Source organism: Rattus norvegicus, chromosome 7 (assembly GCF_036323735.1).
Source record: "Rattus norvegicus strain BN/NHsdMcwi chromosome 7, GRCr8, whole genome shotgun sequence".
In the NCBI taxonomy this organism is placed as follows: domain Eukaryota; kingdom Metazoa; phylum Chordata; class Mammalia; order Rodentia; family Muridae; genus Rattus; species Rattus norvegicus.
Window position 1 is genome coordinate 127,720,259 of NC_086025.1, and position 23,646 is coordinate 127,743,904.

Genomic DNA, 23,646 nt, shown 5'->3' on the forward strand with positions numbered 1-23,646 from the left:
AGATGCTGGGCTCTTGAGACTGGGTACGTTAGTGGGCTGTTATGAAGGCAAGTCTGGTGACGGACAGTGGGAGCATACCAAGTATGGGACACATAGAAAAAAGAGATCCCTAAATAAAATAGTCCCTGAGGATAGTCACAAACATGGGAAAGGGCGGAATGTTCTTGCTGTCAGGGAAGCCACGAAAGCACGACATTAAAAGCCCTTTGCCCTTCGCAGCCAAATTGTGTAGCAAATTAAAGCGCAGGGTATTTTTGTTTTCTGGAGTTGGTATTGGTGGGTGTCGTGAGCTTTTGCCAGGACAATTTCAGTATTGTGTTCACAGGGCAACTTAGGTTTTAGGGAGTGGGTGTGGTGGCCTTTTTCCCCCCTAAAATGACAAGGAGAATAGATGTAGTTTAAAGGCTTGAAGACAAGCAAGCATTGTTTTTAGTATTAAAGAGATTTTTTTGAGGCAGAGGAAGAAAGACGAGGAAAAGTGGGAGAGACTGGGGGGGGGGAGAGAGAGAGAGAGAGAGAGAGAGGAGGATAGCTATGGCAAGTTCCTAAGAGAAGTACATTTTAAAAGGCATCAGGTGGGTCCCTTCTGAGAATAGTTTTGCATCCTCTGAGAAACAAGAGGAGGAAAAGGAATGGCCTTGAGGGTGGAGAGTGGATGAGTACCAGTGGGCAGGAAGTTAAGAGCAATCATGTTTAATGGCCGTTGTATCTCATTGGGTCTGGCATAAAGATATCCCTAGAGTAAAGAGGCTCCCTAAGAGCTCTGAGGTAAAAACCCAAATAGATGTTGAGGAGGATAGGAGGAGGCATTGGCAAGGACCGGGGCAGCCATTACTGCACGGCTGTGCTAGGTATCCTAGCTGGAATTGGAGATCATGGTTTATATCGTATGTCATTGCCAACCTAACGTGCTCCTCATAGCATTGTAACGGGACCGGTGGGAGCAGACTGTAGTTGTGAACTACAGATGGGGTTTTACAGAGGAAACGTAGAACATGTGTAGGCCATGCAGGGGATAAGGACATTGGGGAAACATCTAATAAGAGAATTGGAGTTTCAAGTCAAGTAGGAATCAACTGAGATAGGCAAGTAACTGATGTTTGAGGAGATATGAGGTGGAGGAGGTGTGGGCAGCTGGAGCACCACAGGGCTCTGGGGAGCAGCACAGAGGAAACAGAGCCTGTGCAGAGCCTGTGCGATAAGGCTTCGTTGTGTTCTGTCCGGTCAGGCCCACGTTTAAGAGATAGAACTGCTGGGCACCATGGTGTCTTAGCGCATTTTCCATTGCTGTTAAAAGAATACCTAAGGCGGGTGATTTATAAAGAGTGGAAATCATTTTGCTCCACGATCCTAGAGGCTGAGAAATCCCGGGGCACTGGAAGGCATTCCGGCTACTGTCGAGGAGTCAAACTGCAGCTCCTTCATTTCATAACAACCCATCTCGTGGTTACTAATCCGGTCTCGAGAGAATCAACCCAGTCCCCAGGTATTAAACTTCCGTAACAACTTAATCATCTCTCAAAGGCCACGTCTCGAAACCGTCGAAGTAGCACTAGAATGTCAACATGAATTTTCTGGAGTACCCAACCCTGTTCAGATCATGGCGCCGTGCCCGGGAACACAATGATAGACGAGGCAAAGAGGGCCTCTCACCTCAGTGCAGCGTCGTGGTGGCTAAAGCGCGCACAGAGCAGGCAGTGTGGTGTCAAGTTCGGGTCTTAGGTCTCCTGGGGCTGTGTTGTCTCAGGGAGGATGGTGCAGGCTGCAACTTTTCTTCTATAACTTGGCCACCTGTGTTCCATCCAGCAGAAATATTCCAGTGTGCACTCCTTCAGCTGTGAGTACAACGGAAGGTGAAGGAAATGACGTCGTCCTTTGGCTGTTTAGACTTCATTGTCACTTGCCTTCTTGCTGGTCAGATAACTCAGGCCGGGCGGTACTGAAATATGTATGGCTATGAAGACGTTAATTTCTCCCTTAGTTAAAGCCCCGGACATGGCAAAGAATTCTGTTCAAAGCACCGTCTCAAGAACTGGGGCAAGTAGTGACAACAGCGCTGGCAATTTTCAGATGGGTGTCCCCTGTTGCCAAAGCTTGTTGAACATCCCGGGACTAACTCTTCCATTTGTGTTCGCCGTTCTGTCTCTCCTGTCCTGCTGCCCGGGCAGTGATGTCGCCAAGGTTCTGGGCTCTACTATATTGTACGGGGAAGTCGTTTGCGGAACCTGTCAGTTGATGGCAGCCCGTGTTTCTGGCGTTTGGTGGTCACTGCTTGAGTGAATCTTGAAGTCGCTTCGGGGGGAGTTTTATGTGATTTGATTCCACAGGTGTGCCTCGTGTGTACTAACCCTGTTAACTGGCCATTTCACTCTGATGCGTCTTCTGCCCGGGGTGACTGCCAGACAAGTGAGCTTGGCGGTGACCCTGTAACGGGTCTGCCACATTTCCCTTTTTACTGACTCTGTATTATTTCAGTTATCACGATGTTTTTATTTGCAGAGCACTCCTAAATCACTATCATCATCATCACCACCACCACCACCACCACCACCACCACCACCACCACCACCACCACCACCACCACCATCATCATCATCATCATATTCTAAAAACCAGGCAGTTAGTGAATTTTTGACATAAAAAAGACATTGAAGAGGAAGTTTACATTTAGTCTTCTGGCCTGGATTCTGGTATCAAGTCCTCATCGACCAATCTAATCTGCCATTCCCTACCCCCAGCTAAAGTTTAGGGTAGGAGAATGTTTCTTAGTTTCCAAGTGACATCTAACATACCATGTTAACCAAAATAAACACGAGGGGAAAGTTTATAGTTAAATCTGACACATATATTTTTTTGTTTATAGACATGTGTATGTGGGTACCTGTGGAAGCCAGACTGAGGCATCAGATTCCCCAGCTGTTCTTGGTGGTTGTGAACCCCATGGCACGGGTGCTGAAAACCAAACTTGGGTTCTCTGGGAGAGCAGTAAGGGCTCGTACATGCTGAGCCACCTCTCTAGCCTAAAGTAGGTCTTAGCCGATCTTTTTTCTCTATAAGCTGTTTGCCTGTTCCCTGTAAGGTCATTTGAGGAGGAAACATTTGTCTGTTTTATATTGTTAAAAGGTTTTTTGTTGTTGTTGTTGTTCTTTTTTTTTTTTTTTTGGTTCTTTTTTTCGGAGCTGGGGACCGAACCCAGGGCCTTGCGCTTCCTAGGTAAGCGCTCTACCACTGAGCTAAATCCCCAGCCCTGTTGTTGTTCTTTTGACACATATTTTTTTTTAAAAAAAAAACTCAGGTTTACTTTATTTAAAAGATATTTTATTTTAACCATGTGCATGTGTGAGTGCATAAAAGACACACACACAGACACACACACACACACACGTGTACACACACATACACACACAGAGAGAGAGAGAGAGAGAGAGAGAGAGAGAGAGAGAGAGAAAGAGAAAGAGAGAGAGAGACAGAATGGCCTGGTGCGAGCACACAGACTGAGCTAAGGTCTTCGATAGACGCACTCTGTGATCCTAACTGTGAGGCGTCTCCAGCCCTTTCCTCTTAACTGTGGTTCTACTGTCTGTACCATCTCCCTGCTCATTGATGACATAAGCCTTTGGAGGAACAGAAAGAACCACACCAAAGTTCTCTTCAGAGAGGCCTGGGTGCCCCACTGTCACTGTTTTCTTACTCTTGGTTTTTATTTGTAGGCAAAAAAACTAATTGTACTCATGTCTCAGAATACTTGTATTCATAAATTTAAATATTCTCTGGGACACTTCTGGTATTAATAATTTTTATTTCAGTGCTTATCCTGTTATATATTCCTTTCTATAAAAATGTAGCACTTTAACCTTATTTCTCTTTATATAATTTGTCTTTGTAAATTGGGATTCTGTGGGTGAGAATGGAAATTATATTTTCCAACAAGTCGTACTGCACTCTGTAACACACCCGTGATCCCCCTCACCCGTGGCTGTACAGCCTTTTAAGACTGAAGAGTAGAGCTGAGTCCTCTGCGTCTGATGACAGTGTCTTTGTTTTTCCTTGTCTTGTCTCTTAAGAAATTGTATCTTATGGTTTAGGATGGGTGTCTGGAAACAAAAGGAAACAATGTAGAACTGGCTCCCCCGCCCTCCACGCCCTCTTCAGCCTTAAGTAGTTTTAGTGTGAACCAAAAGCAAATTTATGAAATAAAATACAGCAAGGGTAGTGTTCTAATGTGTCCGCATGCCAGTGTGATAAATGACCCTGGGCAATAGATAACCCAGGGCAACGGATACCCCAGGGCAATCATTCACACATTAATACCACTCTCTAGAGGGGTACAGGTTATCTTGGACTTTATTCATGACTCTTCCTTCACCAAAAGCAGAAAGGCATTATATAATGTTTTTCCCCCACAGGTCCTCCTGTGGCTAAAGAAAAGCGAAGATACACGAGTTCCAAGTGCAATGCACATTGACCTGCAATATTTGTATTTCAGGTCAGTTGCTCCGGTTAAAAATGTTCCGTGAAGACCACGGGTCGTGGATGACGATGTTCTTCAGCACGATTCTGTTTCTCTTCATCTTCTCTCACATATACAACACAGTCCTTCTGATGGACGGGAACATGGGGTGAGTTATGGCGTGCTCCCCAACCCGTGTGCGAAATTCTCGGAACTCTCCCAGCATTTTAGTTGTTACAAACATGTAACTTAGCAGATACTGTGCCCTAAGTAGGGATAATTTGTGTTTGTCTTGTTTCAGATATTCAGAACCTTTCTTCCTTTTAGGAAGATAGAGGCATTTTATATCACTTAGGTTTTTTTTTTTTTTTAAACTTTTTGTTTTTTGGTGTGGCTTTAAGGCCAATAACAATTTTATTATAGCGTAAGAGTTCAGTGTTCTACCATGCCTGGCTTAATAAAGGTCTTGGATACTTTGATTCTGGTAGCCTTTTTTGTTTATTTGTTTGCTTTTATTTGAGACATGGTCTAGGTGTGTAGTCCTGGCTGCTTTTGAACTCATGATCCATGTCTGGTGTGGTAGCATAAAACAAGCAGTCAAGCTTTTCTGACAGTTTCCACAGAGAGAAGCTGAGTCCCATTTAAAGGCAGTCTCCCAGGATTAAATGCAGACTGTGACCATGCTTAGCATATCCCAGCAGAAGGGAGGTCTGCTGATACCTGCTTTGTTGATTTTCTATCAACTTTCCCCAGCTTTTTATTGCATACCAAAGCACAGAGGTCGGACTTACAGCACGGTGCCCACTAGCTTTGCTTTGCTGGGTTTTAAAAGCAGAACACTGCAAGACTGGTCCAGCTGGTTTGTTTACAATTAAGTTTTAAAGGCAGTACATTGAAGACTAGTTGAGCTTAAAATCTTAAAGAATTTACGAACTACTGGCAAGAAGTAGTTGTGTTGATTCTGAGATAATTACTAGGGGAGGTGTTCATCTACTCTCCTCACAAGATTATGGCCTCTGCCCCTAAGTTACAGATTTGCTGAGATTTCTACCAATGACTACAGTGGGAGGCAGTTTGGATATTGTATGTAGATGTTGGCTGCCACTGTTGAGTGCTGAGAGAGAAGACCATTTTAACATCTTATTTTCTCCCACTGTAAAGGGGCTGAGTGGTAATAGAAAAGCACATATTTTGCACCGTACTTCATAGTAGCAAAATCCATGAATGATTCTAGGTCAAATGTTTGGGCCTAAGAATACCGCTAGAAATGTGGTGTGATTATGTCCTGTACCCAAATAATGCCACCAACAGTGGGTTGATTTTTGATGATGGAGTTATAGGAGCTCCTTGTGTTCCTCAAAATAGTCCTCAGATTTTGATCCCGTGGTAACAGTAGGTAGTGAGAGCTTGAACTCACTAAGGCAGCCAGAGGCCTCTCGGCAAGAGGCTTGTGTGCTTTCAAGGCACTGGAAGGAGCCTGATATGGTAACACCGGCTTGTCATCCCAAGCACTTGGGAGTCCGAGGTTGGAAAACTTTGTTTTTACAGGGTGCTGATAAGGTCTGTGTAAAGGATATGAATGAAGATAGAGAGATAGATTTAAAATTAGTACATTGAATTCAGTAACATGTAACCCCGAGCACAGAGTAAAACGGTCAGCAGCCACATCGAAAGAATCCTAGAGAGAGCGCAGAGCTGCTGAGAGCTTTGATCAGGCACGAGTCATCTCAGTCCAAACCTCACACGGAGACTGCGCAATAGGGACTTTGACCGTCTCCAGTTTATGGATCAAGACATTAAGGATTGCCCAAAGTTGAATTCTAATTAACTCCTCACTCAAAGTGAATTCTAAGAACCCATCCCTGAAAGGATAGCACAGAACCCTGTCTGCCTTTTCTGTGGGTTAATTTCCCAAGCTGACTTTGGTAATGGAGGGAAATAGAAGGCGTGTGTAGTAGCTAAGCTAAGGTTTACAATTTACACACAGTGTCCTACCTTAACTGAGGTCCCCTTTATTCTCAGATCGAGTGCACTATTAGAGACTATGGAATATTTGAACTCTTGTGTGACCCTTGAACTCTTCCGTGATCACATTGGCCAGAAGAGAGCCTTCTACTGAGAGGATGTCTTAAAAAATGTCATTAAAAAAATACACAGCAACAGAGAAATGGCTTTGATTCACTAAGCAAATGGCCATCTGCGAGTAGCGTGGCCAGCTTCGATCACGTGACCAACCGAGCGCTTCAAGGCTGGCTGTGAGTCTGGTGGATAAGTCAGTTCCTAGGGAAAAGGACATTGGTGTACTTCTGGGTTCTCCAGGAGGCACAAGTACCTGGTGCATTGTTTAATCCTGCGTAGGGCAGGACGTGATGGCACGAGGTGAGGAGAGGTACAAGGGCGTGAGGACACCACAGGTGCCTGATGTGTGCGGGGCATTGCTGCTCATACAGAGCACTGTGGGCTTCTGCACAGTGGCTCAGTTTTGCACGGAGGCTTCCAATCTGCTCTGGCGTAGAGCTGCTTCTGAAGACACTGACCTAGAGCAGCTCTTCCCAGCCTTCGGATCTCCACCCCTGGAGGTGTCAAAGTGACCCTTTCACAGGGGTCACCAGAGGCCATTTGCAAACATACAGATTTACATTACATTTCATAAAAGCAAAATGATGGTTGTGAAGTAGCAGTGAAAATAACTTTATGGTTGGAGGTCAACACATATTAGGAACCGTTTTTAAGGGTTGCAGCATTAACAAGGTTGAGAACCACTGGCTTAGATCCATTCCCAAAGTGTTTCTTGAACCCAGGAAACATTAGAACTGTGTTCGTACCTTTGGGACTTTCTTTCCAGACTGGATGCTTCAGGACTACAATATATGTTGAAGACCTGTATGGTTTTAGAGATTAAAAACAAAACCCAAACAAACCAAAAAAACTCAACCAACCAACCAACTAACCAACCCCAAACCAAACCAAACCAAAATGGTAGGGAAGGATATTTCCCAGCCCTGTGTGCTTTAAACATTTTCCGAGTCAGAATTGAGTGTCAATTTAGTATAAGCTGAGGCCCGTGATCCCTGGGTACTGAGAACAAGTCCTGGCCAGAACTGACTTGATAGGAGGTAAATTACGAGGCTCCTGTTTTCACCCAGTTCCATCCTGAGGCAGACACGAACTCCTAAGGCTTTAGACGTCTTTGGGGAATGAACTAAAATGAAGACAAAGGGCGATGAGCTTCCTGGACCCAAAGGGCAGAGCCTCAGACGATCGCATTTCCCAGAACCGGGGAGGCATCTCCGTGCAGTTTACTCTCTTTCCACTCAAACACCGCTCAGCTCGGAAACGCTGACTTAAAGACAAGCCGAGGCCCCTTCCCGAGAATGCTGGAGGTGCTTGGTGAGAGTCCCAGGTTTGCCTGTAGCATTTTATAAGCAATTTCTTTTCCCACAGTGGGGTGGACGCAATCATCTCTCCTGTTGTACAAACCACAGAACTGTTGCAAAATACAACACAGCCAGATGGATTTTAAAACATGTGTAAGGGTTGGGGATTTAGCTCAGTGGTAGAGCGCTTGCCTAGCAAGCGCAAGGTTCTGGGTTCGGTCCCCAGCTCCGAAAAAAGAAAAGAAAAGAAAAGAAAAACAAAAACAAACAAACAAAAAAAAACAGGTGTAGCCAAGCTTATCTTGAGGTAGGACAGAGCAAGAGGGAAACTACAGAACCTGGATACCAGACAGGAAGCCTGTGAGTAGTGCTCCAGGCAGGGACTTAGAGACTCGATTCTCAGTCTTGGGCGGAGACCAGAACTGAGGATTTAGGGTGTGTGCTGGCTGGTTTTATATCAATTTAACACAAACTAGAGTCATCTGAGAAGAGGGAATCTTGACTGAGAAAAACACCTCCATAAGATAAGGCTGGAGGCAAAACCATAGGGGATTTTCTTAACAGTGACTGACAGAAGAGGGCCCAGCCTATTATGGGTGGGGACATCCTGGGCTGGTGGTGCTGGGTTCTATAAGAAAGCAGGCTGAGCAAACCATAGAGAATAAGCCAGTGAGCAGCATCTCTCCATGGCCTCTGCATCAGCTCCTGCCTCCAGGTTCCTGCCCTGTGTGAGTTTCCACCTTGGCCATCTTCAATGATGAACTCTGATATGCTAGACTAAGTGAAAAAGAAAACTTTCTCAAGTTGCCTTTGGCTATGGTGTTTCCTCACAGCCATAGAAACCCTGACTAACACAGGTTGGGAGTGAGAAATTAGAAGTCCTATTGGTGAAAGATTCTGCACGGGGAGACAGAAAGAGCGAAATGGTGTGTGTGTGTGCTGATACAGCCGGGCGCCAGGAAGGATGTCCAACCTGTGCTTTAGCATAGTAGGTGCACATTTTCCGCCATTGGTGTAGCTATCTTTTAGGGGAGATAAGGAGAAAACACTCAAAGAAAAAGGAGAGTAGCACTAATTTGCACCAGAGAGAGAGAGAGAGAGAGAGAGAGAGAGAGAGAGAGAGAGAGAGATGGCAGCTGCAGCAGCCCAATGGTGTGCATTGTACTGAAGAAAGGTGCTTTGTTTACACACAGGACCAAGCCCTATAAAAAGCAGCAATGAAGAGAGATGTGCTCCAACGTCCAGGCCAGCATCTTAATGATTAGAAAACTGAGCAGGAAGCAAAAGGTTGCTAGGATGTTCAGTGTTTGGATACTTTAATCACCCCCTTCCCCCCCACTTCTTTTAAATTTTATATCCCGATTGCAGCTGGTCCCTCCTGGTATCCCCTGGCCCCTCACTCAGTCCCTGCTCCCTTCCCTCCCCTCCTCCTCCTCTAAGAGGCTGGAGGTCCCACTGGGTGTCCCCCTAACCAGGCACATCAACACTCTGCAGGATTAGGTGCATCCTCTCCCACTGAGGCCCTGTGTCCAGTCCATGTATGTTCTTTGGTTAGAGGTTTAACCTCTGAGAGCTCCCAAGGGTCCAGGTTAGTTGATTCTGTTGGTCTTCCTGGAGAGTTCCTATCCCCTTTAGGGCTGCAATTCTTCCTCCAACTCTCCCATAAGAGCCCCCGAGCTCCATCCAATATTTGTCTGTGGGTCTCTGCATCTGTTTCCGTCAGCTGCTGGGTGGAGTCTCTCAGAGGACAGTCAGACTTGGGTCCTGTCTGCAAGCGTAACAGAGGATCACTAACAGTGTCCGGGATTGGTGCTTGCCCACGGGATGGGTCTCAAGTTGGGCTGGTTATTGGTTGGCCATTCCCTCAGTCTTTGCTCCATCCCCTGTCTCTGCATTTCTTGTAGACAAAGTATGTTTGGGGTTGAAAGTTTTGTGGGTCGGTTGGTGTCCCTGTTGCTCCGATGGGGCTCTTGTCTGATTACAGCAGGTGGCCTCTTCAGGTTTCACATCCTAACTGCTGTGAGTCTCAGCTAAGGTCACCTGAATGATTCCTGGGAGTCTCCCTGATCCCAGGTCTCTGGCATGTGAGACGTCCCCTTCCCCATCCCTGCCAGCTGCAGATTTCCATTAATTCTCTGGCCCTCTCTTCTGACCCTCCCCACCTGATCTTGCGCCACTCCCATTCCTGTTTCTGTCCCCCCCCAGCCCCCTCCCTCCATCTGCTCCTATGACTATTTTGTTTCCCCTTCTAAGTGAGATTCAAGCCTCCTTGCCTGGGCCTTCCTTCTTGTTTAGCTTCTTCGGTTCTGCGGGGTGTAGTGTGGGTGTCCTGTGCTTTATGGCTAATAGCCACTTATAAGTGACTATATACCATGCACGTTCTTTGGGGACTGGGTTACCTCACTCGGGATGATATTCTCAAGTTCCATCCATTTGCCTGGAAAATTCACGATATATTTGTTTTTAATGGCTGAATAGTATTCCACTGTGTAAATGAACCACATTTTCTCTATCCATTCTCCAGTCGAGGGACATTTAGTTTATTTCCAATTTCTGGCTATTACCAATAAAGCTACTATGAACATAGTGGAGCAAGTGTTCCTGTGGTATAGTGTGGCATCCTTTGGATATATGCCCTTCAGTGGCATAACTGGGTCTTGAGGTAGAAGCAGTCCCAGTTTTCTGACAAACCATCAAATTCATTTCCAAAGTGTTTGTACAAGGTTGCACTCCCTCCAACAGTAGAGGGGTGTCTCCTTTTCTCCACATCCTTGCCAGCATGAACTAGCACTTGAGTTTTTGATCTTAGCCATTCTGACAGGTATAAGACAGAATCTCAGGGTCATTTTGATTTGCATTTTAACCAGAGAATTCCTACAACTGATAAACACCTTCAGCAAAGCGTCTGGATACAAAATTAACTTAGAAAAAAAAAACCAGTAGCCTCCCTTTATACAAATGATAAACAGGCAGAGAAAAATTAGGGAACCAATGATCATTTTTAAAATTTCCATGAATAATATAAAAACATCTTGGTGTAATTCTAACCAAGTGAGAATGAAAGACCCTGTATGACAAAAACTCCAAGTGGAAGAAGAAGGAACTTGTAGAAGGTCTCCGAGATGGAAAGCCCTCCCAGGCTCACGGATCAGTAGGATCAACTACACTGGAAATGGCCATCGTACCTAAAGCAATCTACAGATCTCATGCGGTTCCCACCAAAATTCCAACACAACTCTTTACAGAGCTTGAAATAGCAATTCTCATGTGGTAAAACAAAAATCCAGGATAGGGAAAACAATCTTGAACAATAAAATAACTTCTGGAGTTATCACCATTCCTGACCTCAGTACAGAATAGCAGTGACAAAACCAGAATGGGACTTAGTGATATAGGGACAGAATAGAAGACCCAGCAATAACCCCACAGACCCATGAACACTTGATTTTTGACAAAGAAGGCAAAGCCATGCAATGGGGGAGAAAAAGAAAGCATCTTCAACAAATGGTGCTGGTCTAACTGGATGTCTGCAGGTAGGATGCAAATTGATTTGTCACCCTGCACAAAGCTCAAGTCCAAGTGGATGGAAGACCTCAATGGAAAAGCAGATACGCTGAATCTAATAGAGCAGGAAGTGTTGTAGCCTTGAGCACATTGGCCCAGGGGACAAGAATAGAACACCAGTGGCTCAGGCACTAAGGTCAAGAACTGATAAATGGGACCTCATGAAACTGAAAAGCTTCAAGCTTTTTGAAGACCATCTTAGCAACAGAATTTTATACCAAAAAGAGCCACTGGAGGGCAGCAAAAGACATGTTTTCAGTGCTGGTTGTTAAAGGCAGTAGGATTTGTGTTTCTCTCCCAGGGAAAGAGAGAAGAGGAATGCTTAGAAGACGATGGGGGTGGGGGTGGGGCTATACCCAGAGTGTGTGGTGTGCACATAACAGTGCTCTCACAGCTAACACACACGAACAAGGCGCTTCTAACAGCGGAGAAACAAGCAAGCAAAACGGGGAAGTCTGCTCTTTCCTAAGTTTCCGAAACATGCTGTTGACATTTTTGTCTGTTTTATTTAATTAAGAGAAGTAATTAAGAGAAGTTCTCTTAATTAAAATTATTAAAATTAAAATGCAATTACCCCTCTCTTCTCTTCTTTCAAACCCTTCCATTCCCTCACTCCTCCAATTGATGGTCTCATTTTCTTTATTATTGTGTGTGTGTGTGTGTGTGTGTATACATACACACACATATATAGATATATGTGTGTGTGTGTATACATATATATATACACATACATATATATATGTGTGTGTATGTGTATACATATATATATATACACATACATATATATGTGTGTGTGTATGTGTATACATATATATATATATATAACATACATATGTATACACACACATAAATATATATGCCACCTGCTGAGTCTGTGTGGTGTTGCCTGTGTATATGATTTTAGGGGTGAACACTTGGTATTAGATATCCAGTTGGGATGCTTACCCTAGAAGAAGCTAATTCTCTCTCCCTCAGCATTCTTTAATTGCCTATAGCTCTTAAGATGTCTAGGGCACGGGATTCCTTAGGTTTTCCTCTTGTGTTAGAATGTCTACTTATACTGTGCAGGTCTTGGGTAGGCATTCAAGTGGTTGAAGTATATATGGGAGCAACCTCCCTGTCATTTCTAGGAGTGATAGCATCACAAGAGGTTTTCTGGCCTGGCTTGTGTAACTTTTGTGTGCATATCTGTTACGTGTGCATCCCGCAGGCGCTCAAAGAGGCCAGAGGTATTGGCTCCGTTGATCTGGAGTTACTGTGAACCTGCTTGACTATGAGTGTTAGAAACTGAATTCGGATACCCGGTAAAAGCAGTTTGGGACTTTTCTTGAACCATCTTCCTGGGGCCCCAGGGGGCGTTTTGATGAAATTTACATAGCAAACTCTACCTCAAGTGAATTTGTGTGATGTGCTTGGCCCTCGTTATGATCCAGCTACAGGCTCTTGTGACAATATCTACGAACATGTGAGTGCCAATATGTTCACGTTTGTAGATTTATTCCAGCCTTACAAAAGCAAATACTGTGCCTACCCCTGAAGAAACCAGGCACCCACCCTCATAAAATGCTCACTGTGAACAAGAACGCTTTCCTCAGAAGCGCGCTGTGTAGAGCGGGCTGCTAAGCAGATGTGTGTAGAGTTGATCACAAAGAAAATCTTCAGATTTTTTTTTTTTGCCTTTTCCAGGTAGTATAAAAAATATGTACTAATATATAAATTGGGATTAAATATAAGTTAGAGCTGTGGGGGGGGGTGACTGTGATGTAGGACTTTGAAACTCTTCATGTGTGTGGTATAACAAAGAAACCAGAAGTGCTGGCACAGTGGGGGTGCGATAGCCCCTCCTCCTCCTTTTACCTCCTTCCTGGGATGCTTTCCTGAGGAACTACATGGAGACCTAACCTGCTTAGTGTCCTGGGGGGCCCCCTGGAGGAGGAGAGAAATGACAAGAGCAACTGACTAGGGTGGGAAGGAGGAGAAAGCACTTGAAGTGGACACTTCTGAGCCTCAGATTCATGTGGCTGTGTCTAGAGAGGCAACCCAAACAAGCAAGAATGACCAAGAAAGATAGACGGGAGACAGTGAGGACCCGGATGCAGGGAGAGATCATCCAGGGTCTCCTGCTGCTTAGATTCCAAGCACACCTGACCTGCTTCAGCCCTGAGACTCTTCTGTGTCTGTTTTCTCATAGAATGATTGGTGCTCTGTCCAGCATCTCACCTGTCATACTGTCCTACCAGGAAAGACTCTACCTCACAGCTTCAGTTTCTCTCCTCAGAGGTGTGGGTGTCAGTGCCTATCGCCCAAGGCTGAATCACCCTTTAATGAGAAAAACTCATTAAAAACTCAGGGAGAACTTTTGATTCAGGCAGAATTTGCTTTTCCAAGTTTCCTATACTTTTTTAAAAGTCTCAGAAGGCTGTGTGTGTGTGTGTGTGTGTGTGTGTGTGTGTCTGTATGTGTGTGTATGTGTGTATCTGTGTGTGTGTATGTGTAACTCTGTGTGTGTGTATGTCTGTGTATGTCTGTATGTGTGTGTATGTGTGTGCGTGTGTGTGTATGTGTGTGTATATGTGTATCTGTGTGTGTATGTGTAACTCTGTGTGTGTGTATGTCTGTGTATGTCTGTATGTGTGTGCGTGTGTGTATGTGTGTGTATATGTGTATCTGTGTGTGTGTATGTGTAACTCTGTGTGTGTCTGTGTATGTCTGTGCGTGTGTGTGTGTCTGTGTATGTCTGTATGTGTGTGTATGTGTGTGCGTGTGTGTATGTTTGTGTATCTGTGTGTGTGTATGTGTAACTATGTGTATGTATGTCTGTATATGTCTGTATGTGTGTGTATGAGTGTGTATGTGTAACTCTGTGTGTGTATGTGTAACTCTGTGTGTGTATGTGTAACTCTGTGTGTGTGTGTGTATGTGTAACTCTGTATGTGTAACTCTGTGTGTGTGTATGTGTAACTCTGTGTGTGTGTATGTGTAACTCTGTGTGTGTTTGTGTGTGTATGTGTGTGTGAGTGTATGTGTGTTTGTGTGTGTGTTTGTGTGTGTATGTGTGTGTGTTTGTGTGTGTATGTGTGTGTGTTTGTGTGTGTGTGTGTGTGTAGCTGGTTCATTTATTAAGCACACTTATTTCTCTTGCTGAGGGCCCAGGTTCGATTCCCAGCATCTACATGGCAGCATAACCGTGTGGCACTCCTGTTCCAGGGAATGCAATGCCCCTTTATGGTTCCTGTGGGCACCAGGTGCACTGGTGTACACGGATGCTCAGAGGCTGGGAGTCAATGCTGACTGCCTTTCTCATTCACTGTCCACATTAAGTTTTGAGACAAGGTCTCCTCACTGAACCTGAAACTCACCGATTCCTCCAGGCTGGCTGGCTAGCAAGCCCTTGTCTCCACCTCCTGGGCACTGGGTTTACAGGTTTGTGCCTCTGTACACAACATTTTATGGATGCTGGGAATCAGGACCCGGTGCTGAGACTTGAGCATTAAGCACTTTATTAACTGAGCCATCTCCTCAGTCTCCTCCTTACCGTTTTTTTAAAAATGCTTTTAAGCCACAGATAAAACTCACTTAGGCTTATGGAGTACGTAGCGATATTTGATGAGGGATCTCGTCACTCCTCATCTAAAGCAGGGCCAGGAGCCAGGTATACATTTTACTCTCAAGCACAGTGATCTTTGTTTGTGGAAAATTGGTTGGCCAGCTACCATCTTGTATTGGAGGCTTCCTGCTGAGGAAGAAATGTCTGTCTGTCTGTCTGTGTTTATTTGTCTTTAGGAGTGCTAAGTCTCTTTGGAGAAATGGTGAGAAAAAAGTTAAATGGTCTTCACGAACCCTTGGCTTCTTGTATGTTGAGTCGTGATAGACGTAAGCCCAGTAAATACTATTGACTTGAGTTGTGATGAATTAAGACCTCCCTCTCTATTTCCCACAGTACTTAATAGAGCACGGGAGTTAGGATGAGGCGAGGGTGGGGGCCTTGGCCTGGCTGGGAGGCTTCGCTGGGCAGCGGATGCATGGCAGGCTGCAAACTCTGCCAGAGTGGTGCTTTAAATAATTTGTTGGCTTCATTCTTAATTAGGCTAAATACTGACTGGCTGGTACAATTAATTCACGATAATAGCAACATTCATTATTGAGGCCGGGAGTAAGGGCTCACGCTGGTGTCTGAGACTGGGCTGCTGAGCTGAGAAGTGGATTGAAGGGCTCAGCCTGGTCAATAGAGTTGGTACTGCAGGGCACAGAGAAAGGAGGAGAGAGGAGGGAGGAAGGTAAAGAGGAGGGAGAGAGGAGGGGGAGAGGAGAGGGGATGGGCAGAGGGGACCGACTGAGCATGAAGCATGTTGGATAGGAGAAATTCACAGCTTAGTTTGTCATTACTTGATTTTGACCGTACAACGGTACACCATACAGGACGTGTCAGGCATTTCTAAGCCCAGCCAGTGTTGTCTGAAGCGACCACTTCTTACATAATGACCGAGAAGCGCAATCGATCCTGTGTCCTTATTACTCCAGAGTCGACACTGGCTTAACCAGAGCGAGAAAAGCTCCCTGATCGTCGTTCATAGCTGCTCACTGGAGTTTTCTTAAAGATAGGGTTTCACTCTAGTTCAGGGTGGCCTGGCACTCAGCTTGTAGCCCAGGTTGGTTTTGAATTCTTAGACAATCAAAACTGTCTCAAGCTCCCGAGTGCTGATGAGGTCATGTAGGCAAGCCACCATGTCTGAAAAGTTGTGATCCAGAAACCAGTATCTGGGCGAGGGGTGCATCTTGGCTAGTCGTACTGTGGGGGGGTTTACAGCGGAATATTGGGACCCACCCTAGAGTGGTCGTGGCAAACAAGACTGTGTGTGTTATGCTGCCTGTGAAGCAGCCCATCAGGATTGATAAGGGTTCGTTTCTCCTCACAACAGAAAGGAAAGGGCATCAGTCGCTTTCTCAGCATGCCAGCTCTTAGAAAACATTGGTTTCCATAAGTATGATAGCAGAAATATCACTGGTCAGCGTGATAACATGACCTTACTTATTCAATCATTTATCTCAGCGCATAGGGTCAAACCTAAGGCCATAGCAGATTAGAACGTAGGCAAGCGGGCCACACCTCCTAGGACTGGAAAGATTACCTTTACTGCAAAATATTATTGTCATTGGGAAGGTAAAACAGTTAGTCTTGATTCATACAAAGCTTCCCAAATGAGCACCTGGCATCGTAGGTTTCATCAAACAGGAGCTTTTGTCAGTGTCTGAGTGACCTAACATGGCCGACTTATGGCTGTGGCTGGAGCAGGTGTTTGTGAGCAGACGCGAGCTTCCCCTTATTTTCTGTCCATGAAAACAAACAAATGCAGTGTTTCATTATGGTTTGAAAGACAAAAATCATGCCCACAGCAAGCCACTGAGAGGTTGCTTGGTAATTTTAGTAATTTGAAAGGAGAAAGGAAATTTGACGGACTTGAGGATAGTATCATGTTATGTTGATTGCCTAGCAGGCTGTGTGTGTGTGTGTGTGTGTGTGTGTGTGTGTGTATGTGTGTGTGTGTGTGGTGTGTATGTGTGTGTGTGTGTGGTGTGTATGTGTGTGCACGTGGTGTGGTGTGTGTGTGTCTGTATGGTGTGGTGTGTGTGTCTGGGTGTCTGTGTGCGAGTGTGTGTGTGTATGTGTGTGTGTTTGTGTCTGTTTCTGTGTGTGTGTGTGTCTGTGTATGTTTGTGTGTATGTATGTGTGGTGTGTGTGTGTGGTGTGTATGTGTGTGCACGTGGTGTGGTGTGTGTGTGTCTGTATGGTGTGGTGTGTGTGTCTGGGTGTCTGTGTGCGAGTGTGTGTGTGTGTATGTGTGTGCGTTTGTGTCTGTTTCTGTGTGTGTGTGTCTGTGTATGTTTGTGTGTATGTCTGTGTGGTGTGTGTGTGTGGTGTGTATGTGTGTGCACGTGGTGTGGTGTGTGTGTGTCTGTGTGGTGTGTGTGTCTGTGTGTGAGTGTGTGTGTGTGTCTGTGTCTGTGTGTGAGTGTGTGTGCATTTGTGTCTGTTTCTGTGTGTGTGTCTGTTTCTGTGTGTGTGTGTCTGTGTGTGAGTGTGTGTGTGTGTCTATGTGTATGTGTGTGCATTTGTGTCTGTTTCTGTGTGTGTGTCTGTGTCTGTCTGTGTGTGTGTGTGTGGTGTGTGTGTGTGTCTGTGTCTGTGTCTGTGTGTGAGTGTGTGTGCATTTGTGTCTGTTTCTTTTTTTTTTTTTGTTCTTTTTTTTCGGAGCTGGGGACCGAACCCAGGGCCTTGCGCTTCCTAGGTAAGCGCTCTACCACTGAGCTAAATCCCCAGCCCCTTGTGTCTGTTTCTGTGTGTGTGTGTGTGTCTGTGTGTGTGTGTGTGTGTGTGTCTGTGTGTGTGTGTGTGTGTGTGTGTCTGTGTGTGTGTGTCTGTGTATCTGTCTGTGTGTGTGTGTGTCTGTGTGTGTGTCTGTGTGTCTGTCTGTGTGTGTGTGTGTCTGTGTGTGTGGTGTGTGTGTGTGTGTCTGTGTGTGTGTCTGTGTGTGTGTGGTGTGTGTGTGTCTGTGTGTGTGTGTGTCTGTGTGTGTGTGTCTGTGTCTGTGTGTGTGTGTGTCTGTGTGTGTGTGTCTGTGTGTCTGTCTGTGTGTGTGTGTGTGGTGTGTATGTGTCTGTGTGTGTGTGTCTGTGTGTGTGTGTGTCTGTGTGTGTGTGTGTCTGTGTGTGTCTGTGTGTGTGTGTCTGTGTGTGTGTGTCTGTGTGTGTGTGTCTGTGTGTGTGTGGTGTGTGTGTGTGTCTGTGTGTGTGTGTGTGTGTGTGTGTGTGTGTGGTGTGTTATCCATAGTCGTATAATAATGAGTGTCTTTATATTCCATCTCAACTGCTGCCTCCTGGTGACAGACAGGAAATGACTACTTTCTAGTTATGGAAAATTGATGCATATTTTATAGCCAAAGGCTCGAGACTTACCAAAATTATATAGTCTAATTCAACAAGTTACTGAGACAGTCCCATACCATCTGTGAAAGTGGCATTTCTGTGATGAGTTAACACATCTGTCCTCTATTAACCCCACAATAACTCTGGATTGATGAGAAGCAAGTTTTATTAACACGGCGTTTCATTATTTTATAAATATTCTTTGCTAAGGTTATGTCAGCTGTAACAAAATGTATGCAGTATTCTCGAGACAGAGCCGAGATGTCCACCCTCTTCCACTGTGGTGCCTCTATCTCGGTAAGCTATGGTGAGTGGTCTGTTTGCCTCAAGGGCAGAATCACCACAGAACGGGCTAGCTTCTCCTCATTCAGCCTTCTTTCAGCTACATCGAGGGCACCCTGACAATCTCTTTTGAATGTTTTTTTTCCTGGAGAAGCAAGTGTCCCCAACATAATTGAAGGTTAGTGTTCTAGGACATGATGCTAAGGGACTTGCGTGGCTTTAGGAATTGGGCACTAGAAAACCTAATTTAAACAAGACGTTTAATACTATTCTCTACTAGTTTCTAGAGCCCATTTATCTGGGGCACTAGCAATAACACTCGATAAAACAGAGATTAAATGATAAGACTTTTTGCAGCATTCTTAGTTTTTGTTCTGTCTCCTGAAGACACACACTTTAGAAGATTGGGGTGTGGTTTTCAACTGTGTTGCAAAGCACACATCGTTCAGTGTCCTCTGGTGGGAGGCTTAGGACATGAGATGCTTGTATCCAGTAAGCTAAGTGTTGACAGGTTTGAACGCTTCTTTGTTGGGATTCTTTAGTCCAGGTTGGCACCAAGTTTCTGTTAATAGCCTTCCTGGGTGCTAGTGAGAGTCACCATGTCCAGCTCCATAGCTTCTTGAATATCCATATGCTTTTCTCTGTCTGTGTCTGTCTGTCTATCTGTCTCTTTGTCTCTTTCTGTCTCTCTGTCTCTGTCTTTCCCTCTCTCTGTCTCTCTGTGTGTGTGGAGGCCAGAGGTTTATCTCCGTGTCTTTTTCAATGGTTCTCTGCCTTATTTTGAGACAGGATCTCCCTTTGAAACTAGAACTCACTGGTTTGGCAAGATTAGTTGGCCATTGAGTTCTAGGGATTCTCCCTAGGCCCTCATTTCCAGCACTAAAATTACAGTGCATATCTCTGTGCTATGCCTACCCACAAAGGGGTTCGGACTCAGGTCCTGATGCTTTTGCAGTAAACACTTTACTTTCTGAGCCATCCCCCTGAAACCTCCAGATGCTATTTTGTATAGATGTGTATCTCACCGGTAAACTGTTACAAAACACGTTACGGAAACGTATGTTACATAATAACCCATTATCTATCACTTATAATCATATTTGTAACATCCATGGTTAGGTGATTATAGTGGTTAATTTTCATTGTCAGGTTGATAAGATTTAGAATCGCTATTGAAACAGGCCTCCGGGCATGACAGGGAGTTCTCTAGTGAAGGTTAATCAAGGTGGGGAGATTCAACCTAAAGACAGGCAGTCCTGTTCCACGGGCTGAGCTTCTGGAAAAAACACGAAGGAGAAAATGAGTTGGGCACTAGTGTTCACTGCTCCATGCTTCCAAACAGTGGACTCCGTGTGACTGACTGACTCGTGTTCCCACCGCCATACTTCCCTTCTTATGGGGTGCTGTGTCTTTTGGAACTACACACCAAAGTAAACTCATCCTTTCTTAGGTTGCTTTTATTAAAACAACAAACACATAGCAAGTGCAGTGATCCAAGCTGTTATTGATAGAAGTGTCTTGTTTGTGTTGGAGAAGTTACTATGCAAACTTCACTCTAAGTTTCAAGGTGAATCACTGAAGCTGAGGAAGAGGGACAGTGAAGATGTCCCCAAACCTTACAGAGACATCAAACTGAACCCACACAATGTCACTCTAAGGTGGTCAGAGTCACACAGGAGGGCTCTTAAGGAGGGTAAGCCCGTAGGCCTCAAATTGAATGTGGCTCTGCAGAAAGAAGAGACAACTAGGAGAGCCCTGCTTCTTAAATATTTTCAGTGTCTGGGGAAGGTAGCTTTTATATTTCACTACATCATCTGGAAGAGTCATTCTCTTAAGAGTTTGAGAATTCAGAGACAAGTAAGGAGGCTGCATTGGTGTACTTGTTTGGTGACTCGATTCCAAGAGTTCGATTGCTCCCCAGACCCTTCGAGTTTAGATTCAGTTCTGAAAATCTGTTGTAGCCTTCCTTCTTATGCTTCCCAGATAGAGTGAGAGCTGTTGACACTGCTCATCTTTGGGACCTGGCCTCAACAGTTTCAAAAACCACAGATTTTGAGTACCAGATTTGCCCATGAATCATGAGTCACCAGTATAAAGAGGGAGACCGCCCTCCATCCACCCGTCGATCTGCTATGTGTTCAGGGCTCTCAGGAAGTGGGTCATGGAGCTGTTTTCTTATACTAGGCAATGAGTGTTGATGGGTCCAAAGGATGAGACAAGATTCCCAAGCTAAATGCCCAGGGTCTAGGCTGCAGTTATAGAATAGACGTCTGGATCACTTAGTAATAAAGAAGATGATGGCAAGAGTTTTGAATTAACCTTCTCATCCATCTCTCCTAAGCTGCCTAAATTTCACACATAATCTGGTGTAAATTATGGACCCCAAATTAAGAGCCATTCAAAGTACACGTTTCAGAAGTAAAATAACAAATAGGAGATCCCAAGTATAAACTTGAAAGTAAGGATGTATCAGTCAGGATTTGGTAGACTGTACCCCAATAAGAAGCAACTATAAGGATTTCATGGTTCCCCAGCTGCAGTACATTTCCATCATGAGCCAGTTGGAGGCCCCTGCTCACAGGTCGTCATTCTCCCCGTGGGATCTACACTGAAATTGTAGCTGTTATGTGGAACACTGCCACTTGCTTTTGGGGATCTCAGAGAAGTGATTAGTTATTCATCCTTGAAGTGACATTCAACACTTAACTCATGACCCAAATTGGAATGATTTCGTCCATCAGAGCACACAGGGGCTGAGGAGCAACCATGGCAGGGGCCTGGGACGGGAGAAAATGTGTGGGTAGATTGTTCTAAAATCCTCATATTCATGGACTGGCATAAACTCATGGATGCATTTCACAGCAAAATCTAGTTCTTGTTTCATCTGTATATGGTGATAACATCAGATGGCCATGCAAGGCAAACAAATGTGTCACCACTGACCAGAAGAGAATCCTGTCCCATAGGAGTGAGGTAACGCGGCCAGAGTGTGCTGGTTCAGGGCTCTGCAGCTGACACACCTCTGGTTTGGTGGATGTATTCATTCTGATTGGTACTTTGCTGCCATGTTAGCTCTACACACTTTAAGACCACGCTCAGTTAATAAAAATAGATGAGGCAAGTTAGTAATTCAAGAAGCCCTTGTCCAGAGGTTCCTGTAAACAAATGAATGAAATCTGTGTAATAAGTCAGAGAAAAATAAAGCACGCCATACTTCGTTTGCTTTGAAAATGGAGTGAGGAGTGAGCAGGAGATTTGGATCAATTAGAATAGAAAACCCTACTGAGGCTGAGCACAGGGCTTGCTGTCTGGTTACCTTGGCAACTCAGCTCCCTTCCTGTGGTACTGATGGTTCAGTGTGAGTTGGGAAATAATTGGAGGTAGAGAAGCATGTGTGCGACTCAACCCCTACCACGGGGAAAGTGAGGGAGGCATCCGCCGAAGGCCAAGGGTGACATCATAAAGGGAAGATTGTGGATTAAGAAAAAATGAGAGAAAAGAAGAAGAGCAATGTCATTTAAACAATGTCCTCCCTGAGGCCTGGCTTACATAATACCCTAAGGTGATACAGAAACTTCTAAGGGAGGGAAGCAATCAGTAGTCCTATCCAGCTGTCCACATAGAAGGAAGGACATGGGCTGGCTTGTCAGGGGCTGATTTAAGTATGTGGCTCTCCTCCTTAATGCTGGTAGGAGAGAGATGAGGACGGACGGGGCATCACCCTGGGGGTCCCTACATCTTGTCCTTCAAAATGACTGAATATAGGTAGATGGTTGTAACTGGTTTTCAGCAAAGCAGTCTTAACTGAGGCCATTAGAGCAAGATTACATTCGGATGAAAAGAACTATTTGAGGTAATAATTAGTAACATGATAAATTAACAACGAAAGCGTGTTGCCAGGCATAAAAAAAAATGCTACTCCTGATGGCATAATAGATCGTGGAAGCTCATAAATGCCCTCTGGGATTGACCGGAGAGTCATGGGTTATGGATTAGCTGGCCAATCTCACGGCACTTTCTGTGCCTCTCACTAAAGTTTAAGAAAATATAATCTGCTCTGCTTTACTTAAGGCCAACGTGTCGGGACCTGTGGTTTTCACCTCAGCTTTCAGTACAAGTAGGCTCTCACGAGTAATTTGATGACGCAGTTGACAGCATCCGGGATGGTCCCAGTGCCAACATTCAAGTCCAGTCCTACTTCCTTTCACTGCCTTAACACAGACTGATAGAAGCTGTGGACACCTGGCCTCGAACTCCCGGACATCTGCCTGTCTCTGCCTCCCAAGTGCTAGGATCAAAGACCTGCACTGCCACAGCAGGCCTGACACACTGGCTTTGAAATAGGGTGTTCTGTGTCATGAAGAAAGAGGCCCCTCTCCAGGATGGCTGGAGACTTTCTGTAGAAAGTGCACAGACGCGTTCTCCTCAGCTCCCACTGTGACTTCGTTTGCTATGATGACGGCAGGAGGCTTCAGAACCTTTCTACAGGTATAAACGGATAGCAGGCAGAGAGCTCAGTCTCAGGCACTGAGGTGGTTTATGGTGCACACTTGGAGAAGCAGGACTGATCTTCCCACTGAGAGGTTTTCCTTGGGAAACTTTGTCTTAGTTGAGGGTTCCAGTCCTTCAGTGAAACACCATGACCAAGAAGCAAGTTGGGGAGGAAAGGGTTTATTCAGCTTACACTTCCACATTGCTGCTCATCTTCAAAAGAAGTCAGGGCAGCAACTCTAGCAGGGCAGGAACCTGAGGCAGGAGCTGATGCAAAGGCCATGGAGAGGAGCTGTTAACTGCTTTGCTCCACATGGCTAACTCAGCCCCTTATAGAACCCACCAGCCCACGGATGGTACCCTCCAGAGTGGGCTGGGCCCTCCTCCATTGATTAGGAAAATGCCTTACAGTTGGATCTCATGGAGCCATTTTTCTCAACTGAGGTTCCCTCATCTCAGATGACTTCAGCCGTGTCAAGTTGACATAAAACTAGCCAGGACAGTTTCCTCAGAGAAGTCACGCACAAAGAACTTGTTTAAAGACTTCCTAACACTTCC

The 23,646-nt window shown here is 45.2% G+C and overlaps 1 protein-coding gene across 3 annotated transcripts in view; it reads left to right on the top strand.

Annotated features, from left to right (window-relative positions):
* Tmem117 (transmembrane protein 117) overlaps positions 1 to 23,646 on the top strand; it is a 462,083-nt gene that overhangs the window by 83,397 nt on the left and 355,040 nt on the right. The window contains exon 3 of one of the 3 annotated variants that reach the window (NM_001271239.1): positions 4,487 to 4,619. In NM_001271239.1, coding sequence (NP_001258168.1) covers positions 4,487 to 4,619 — 133 coding nt within the window. Of the gene's footprint in view, positions 1 to 4,486; positions 4,620 to 23,646 lie in introns of those variants that run through there. The other 2 variants (XM_039079771.2, XM_063264145.1) reach the window with 2 other exon arrangements.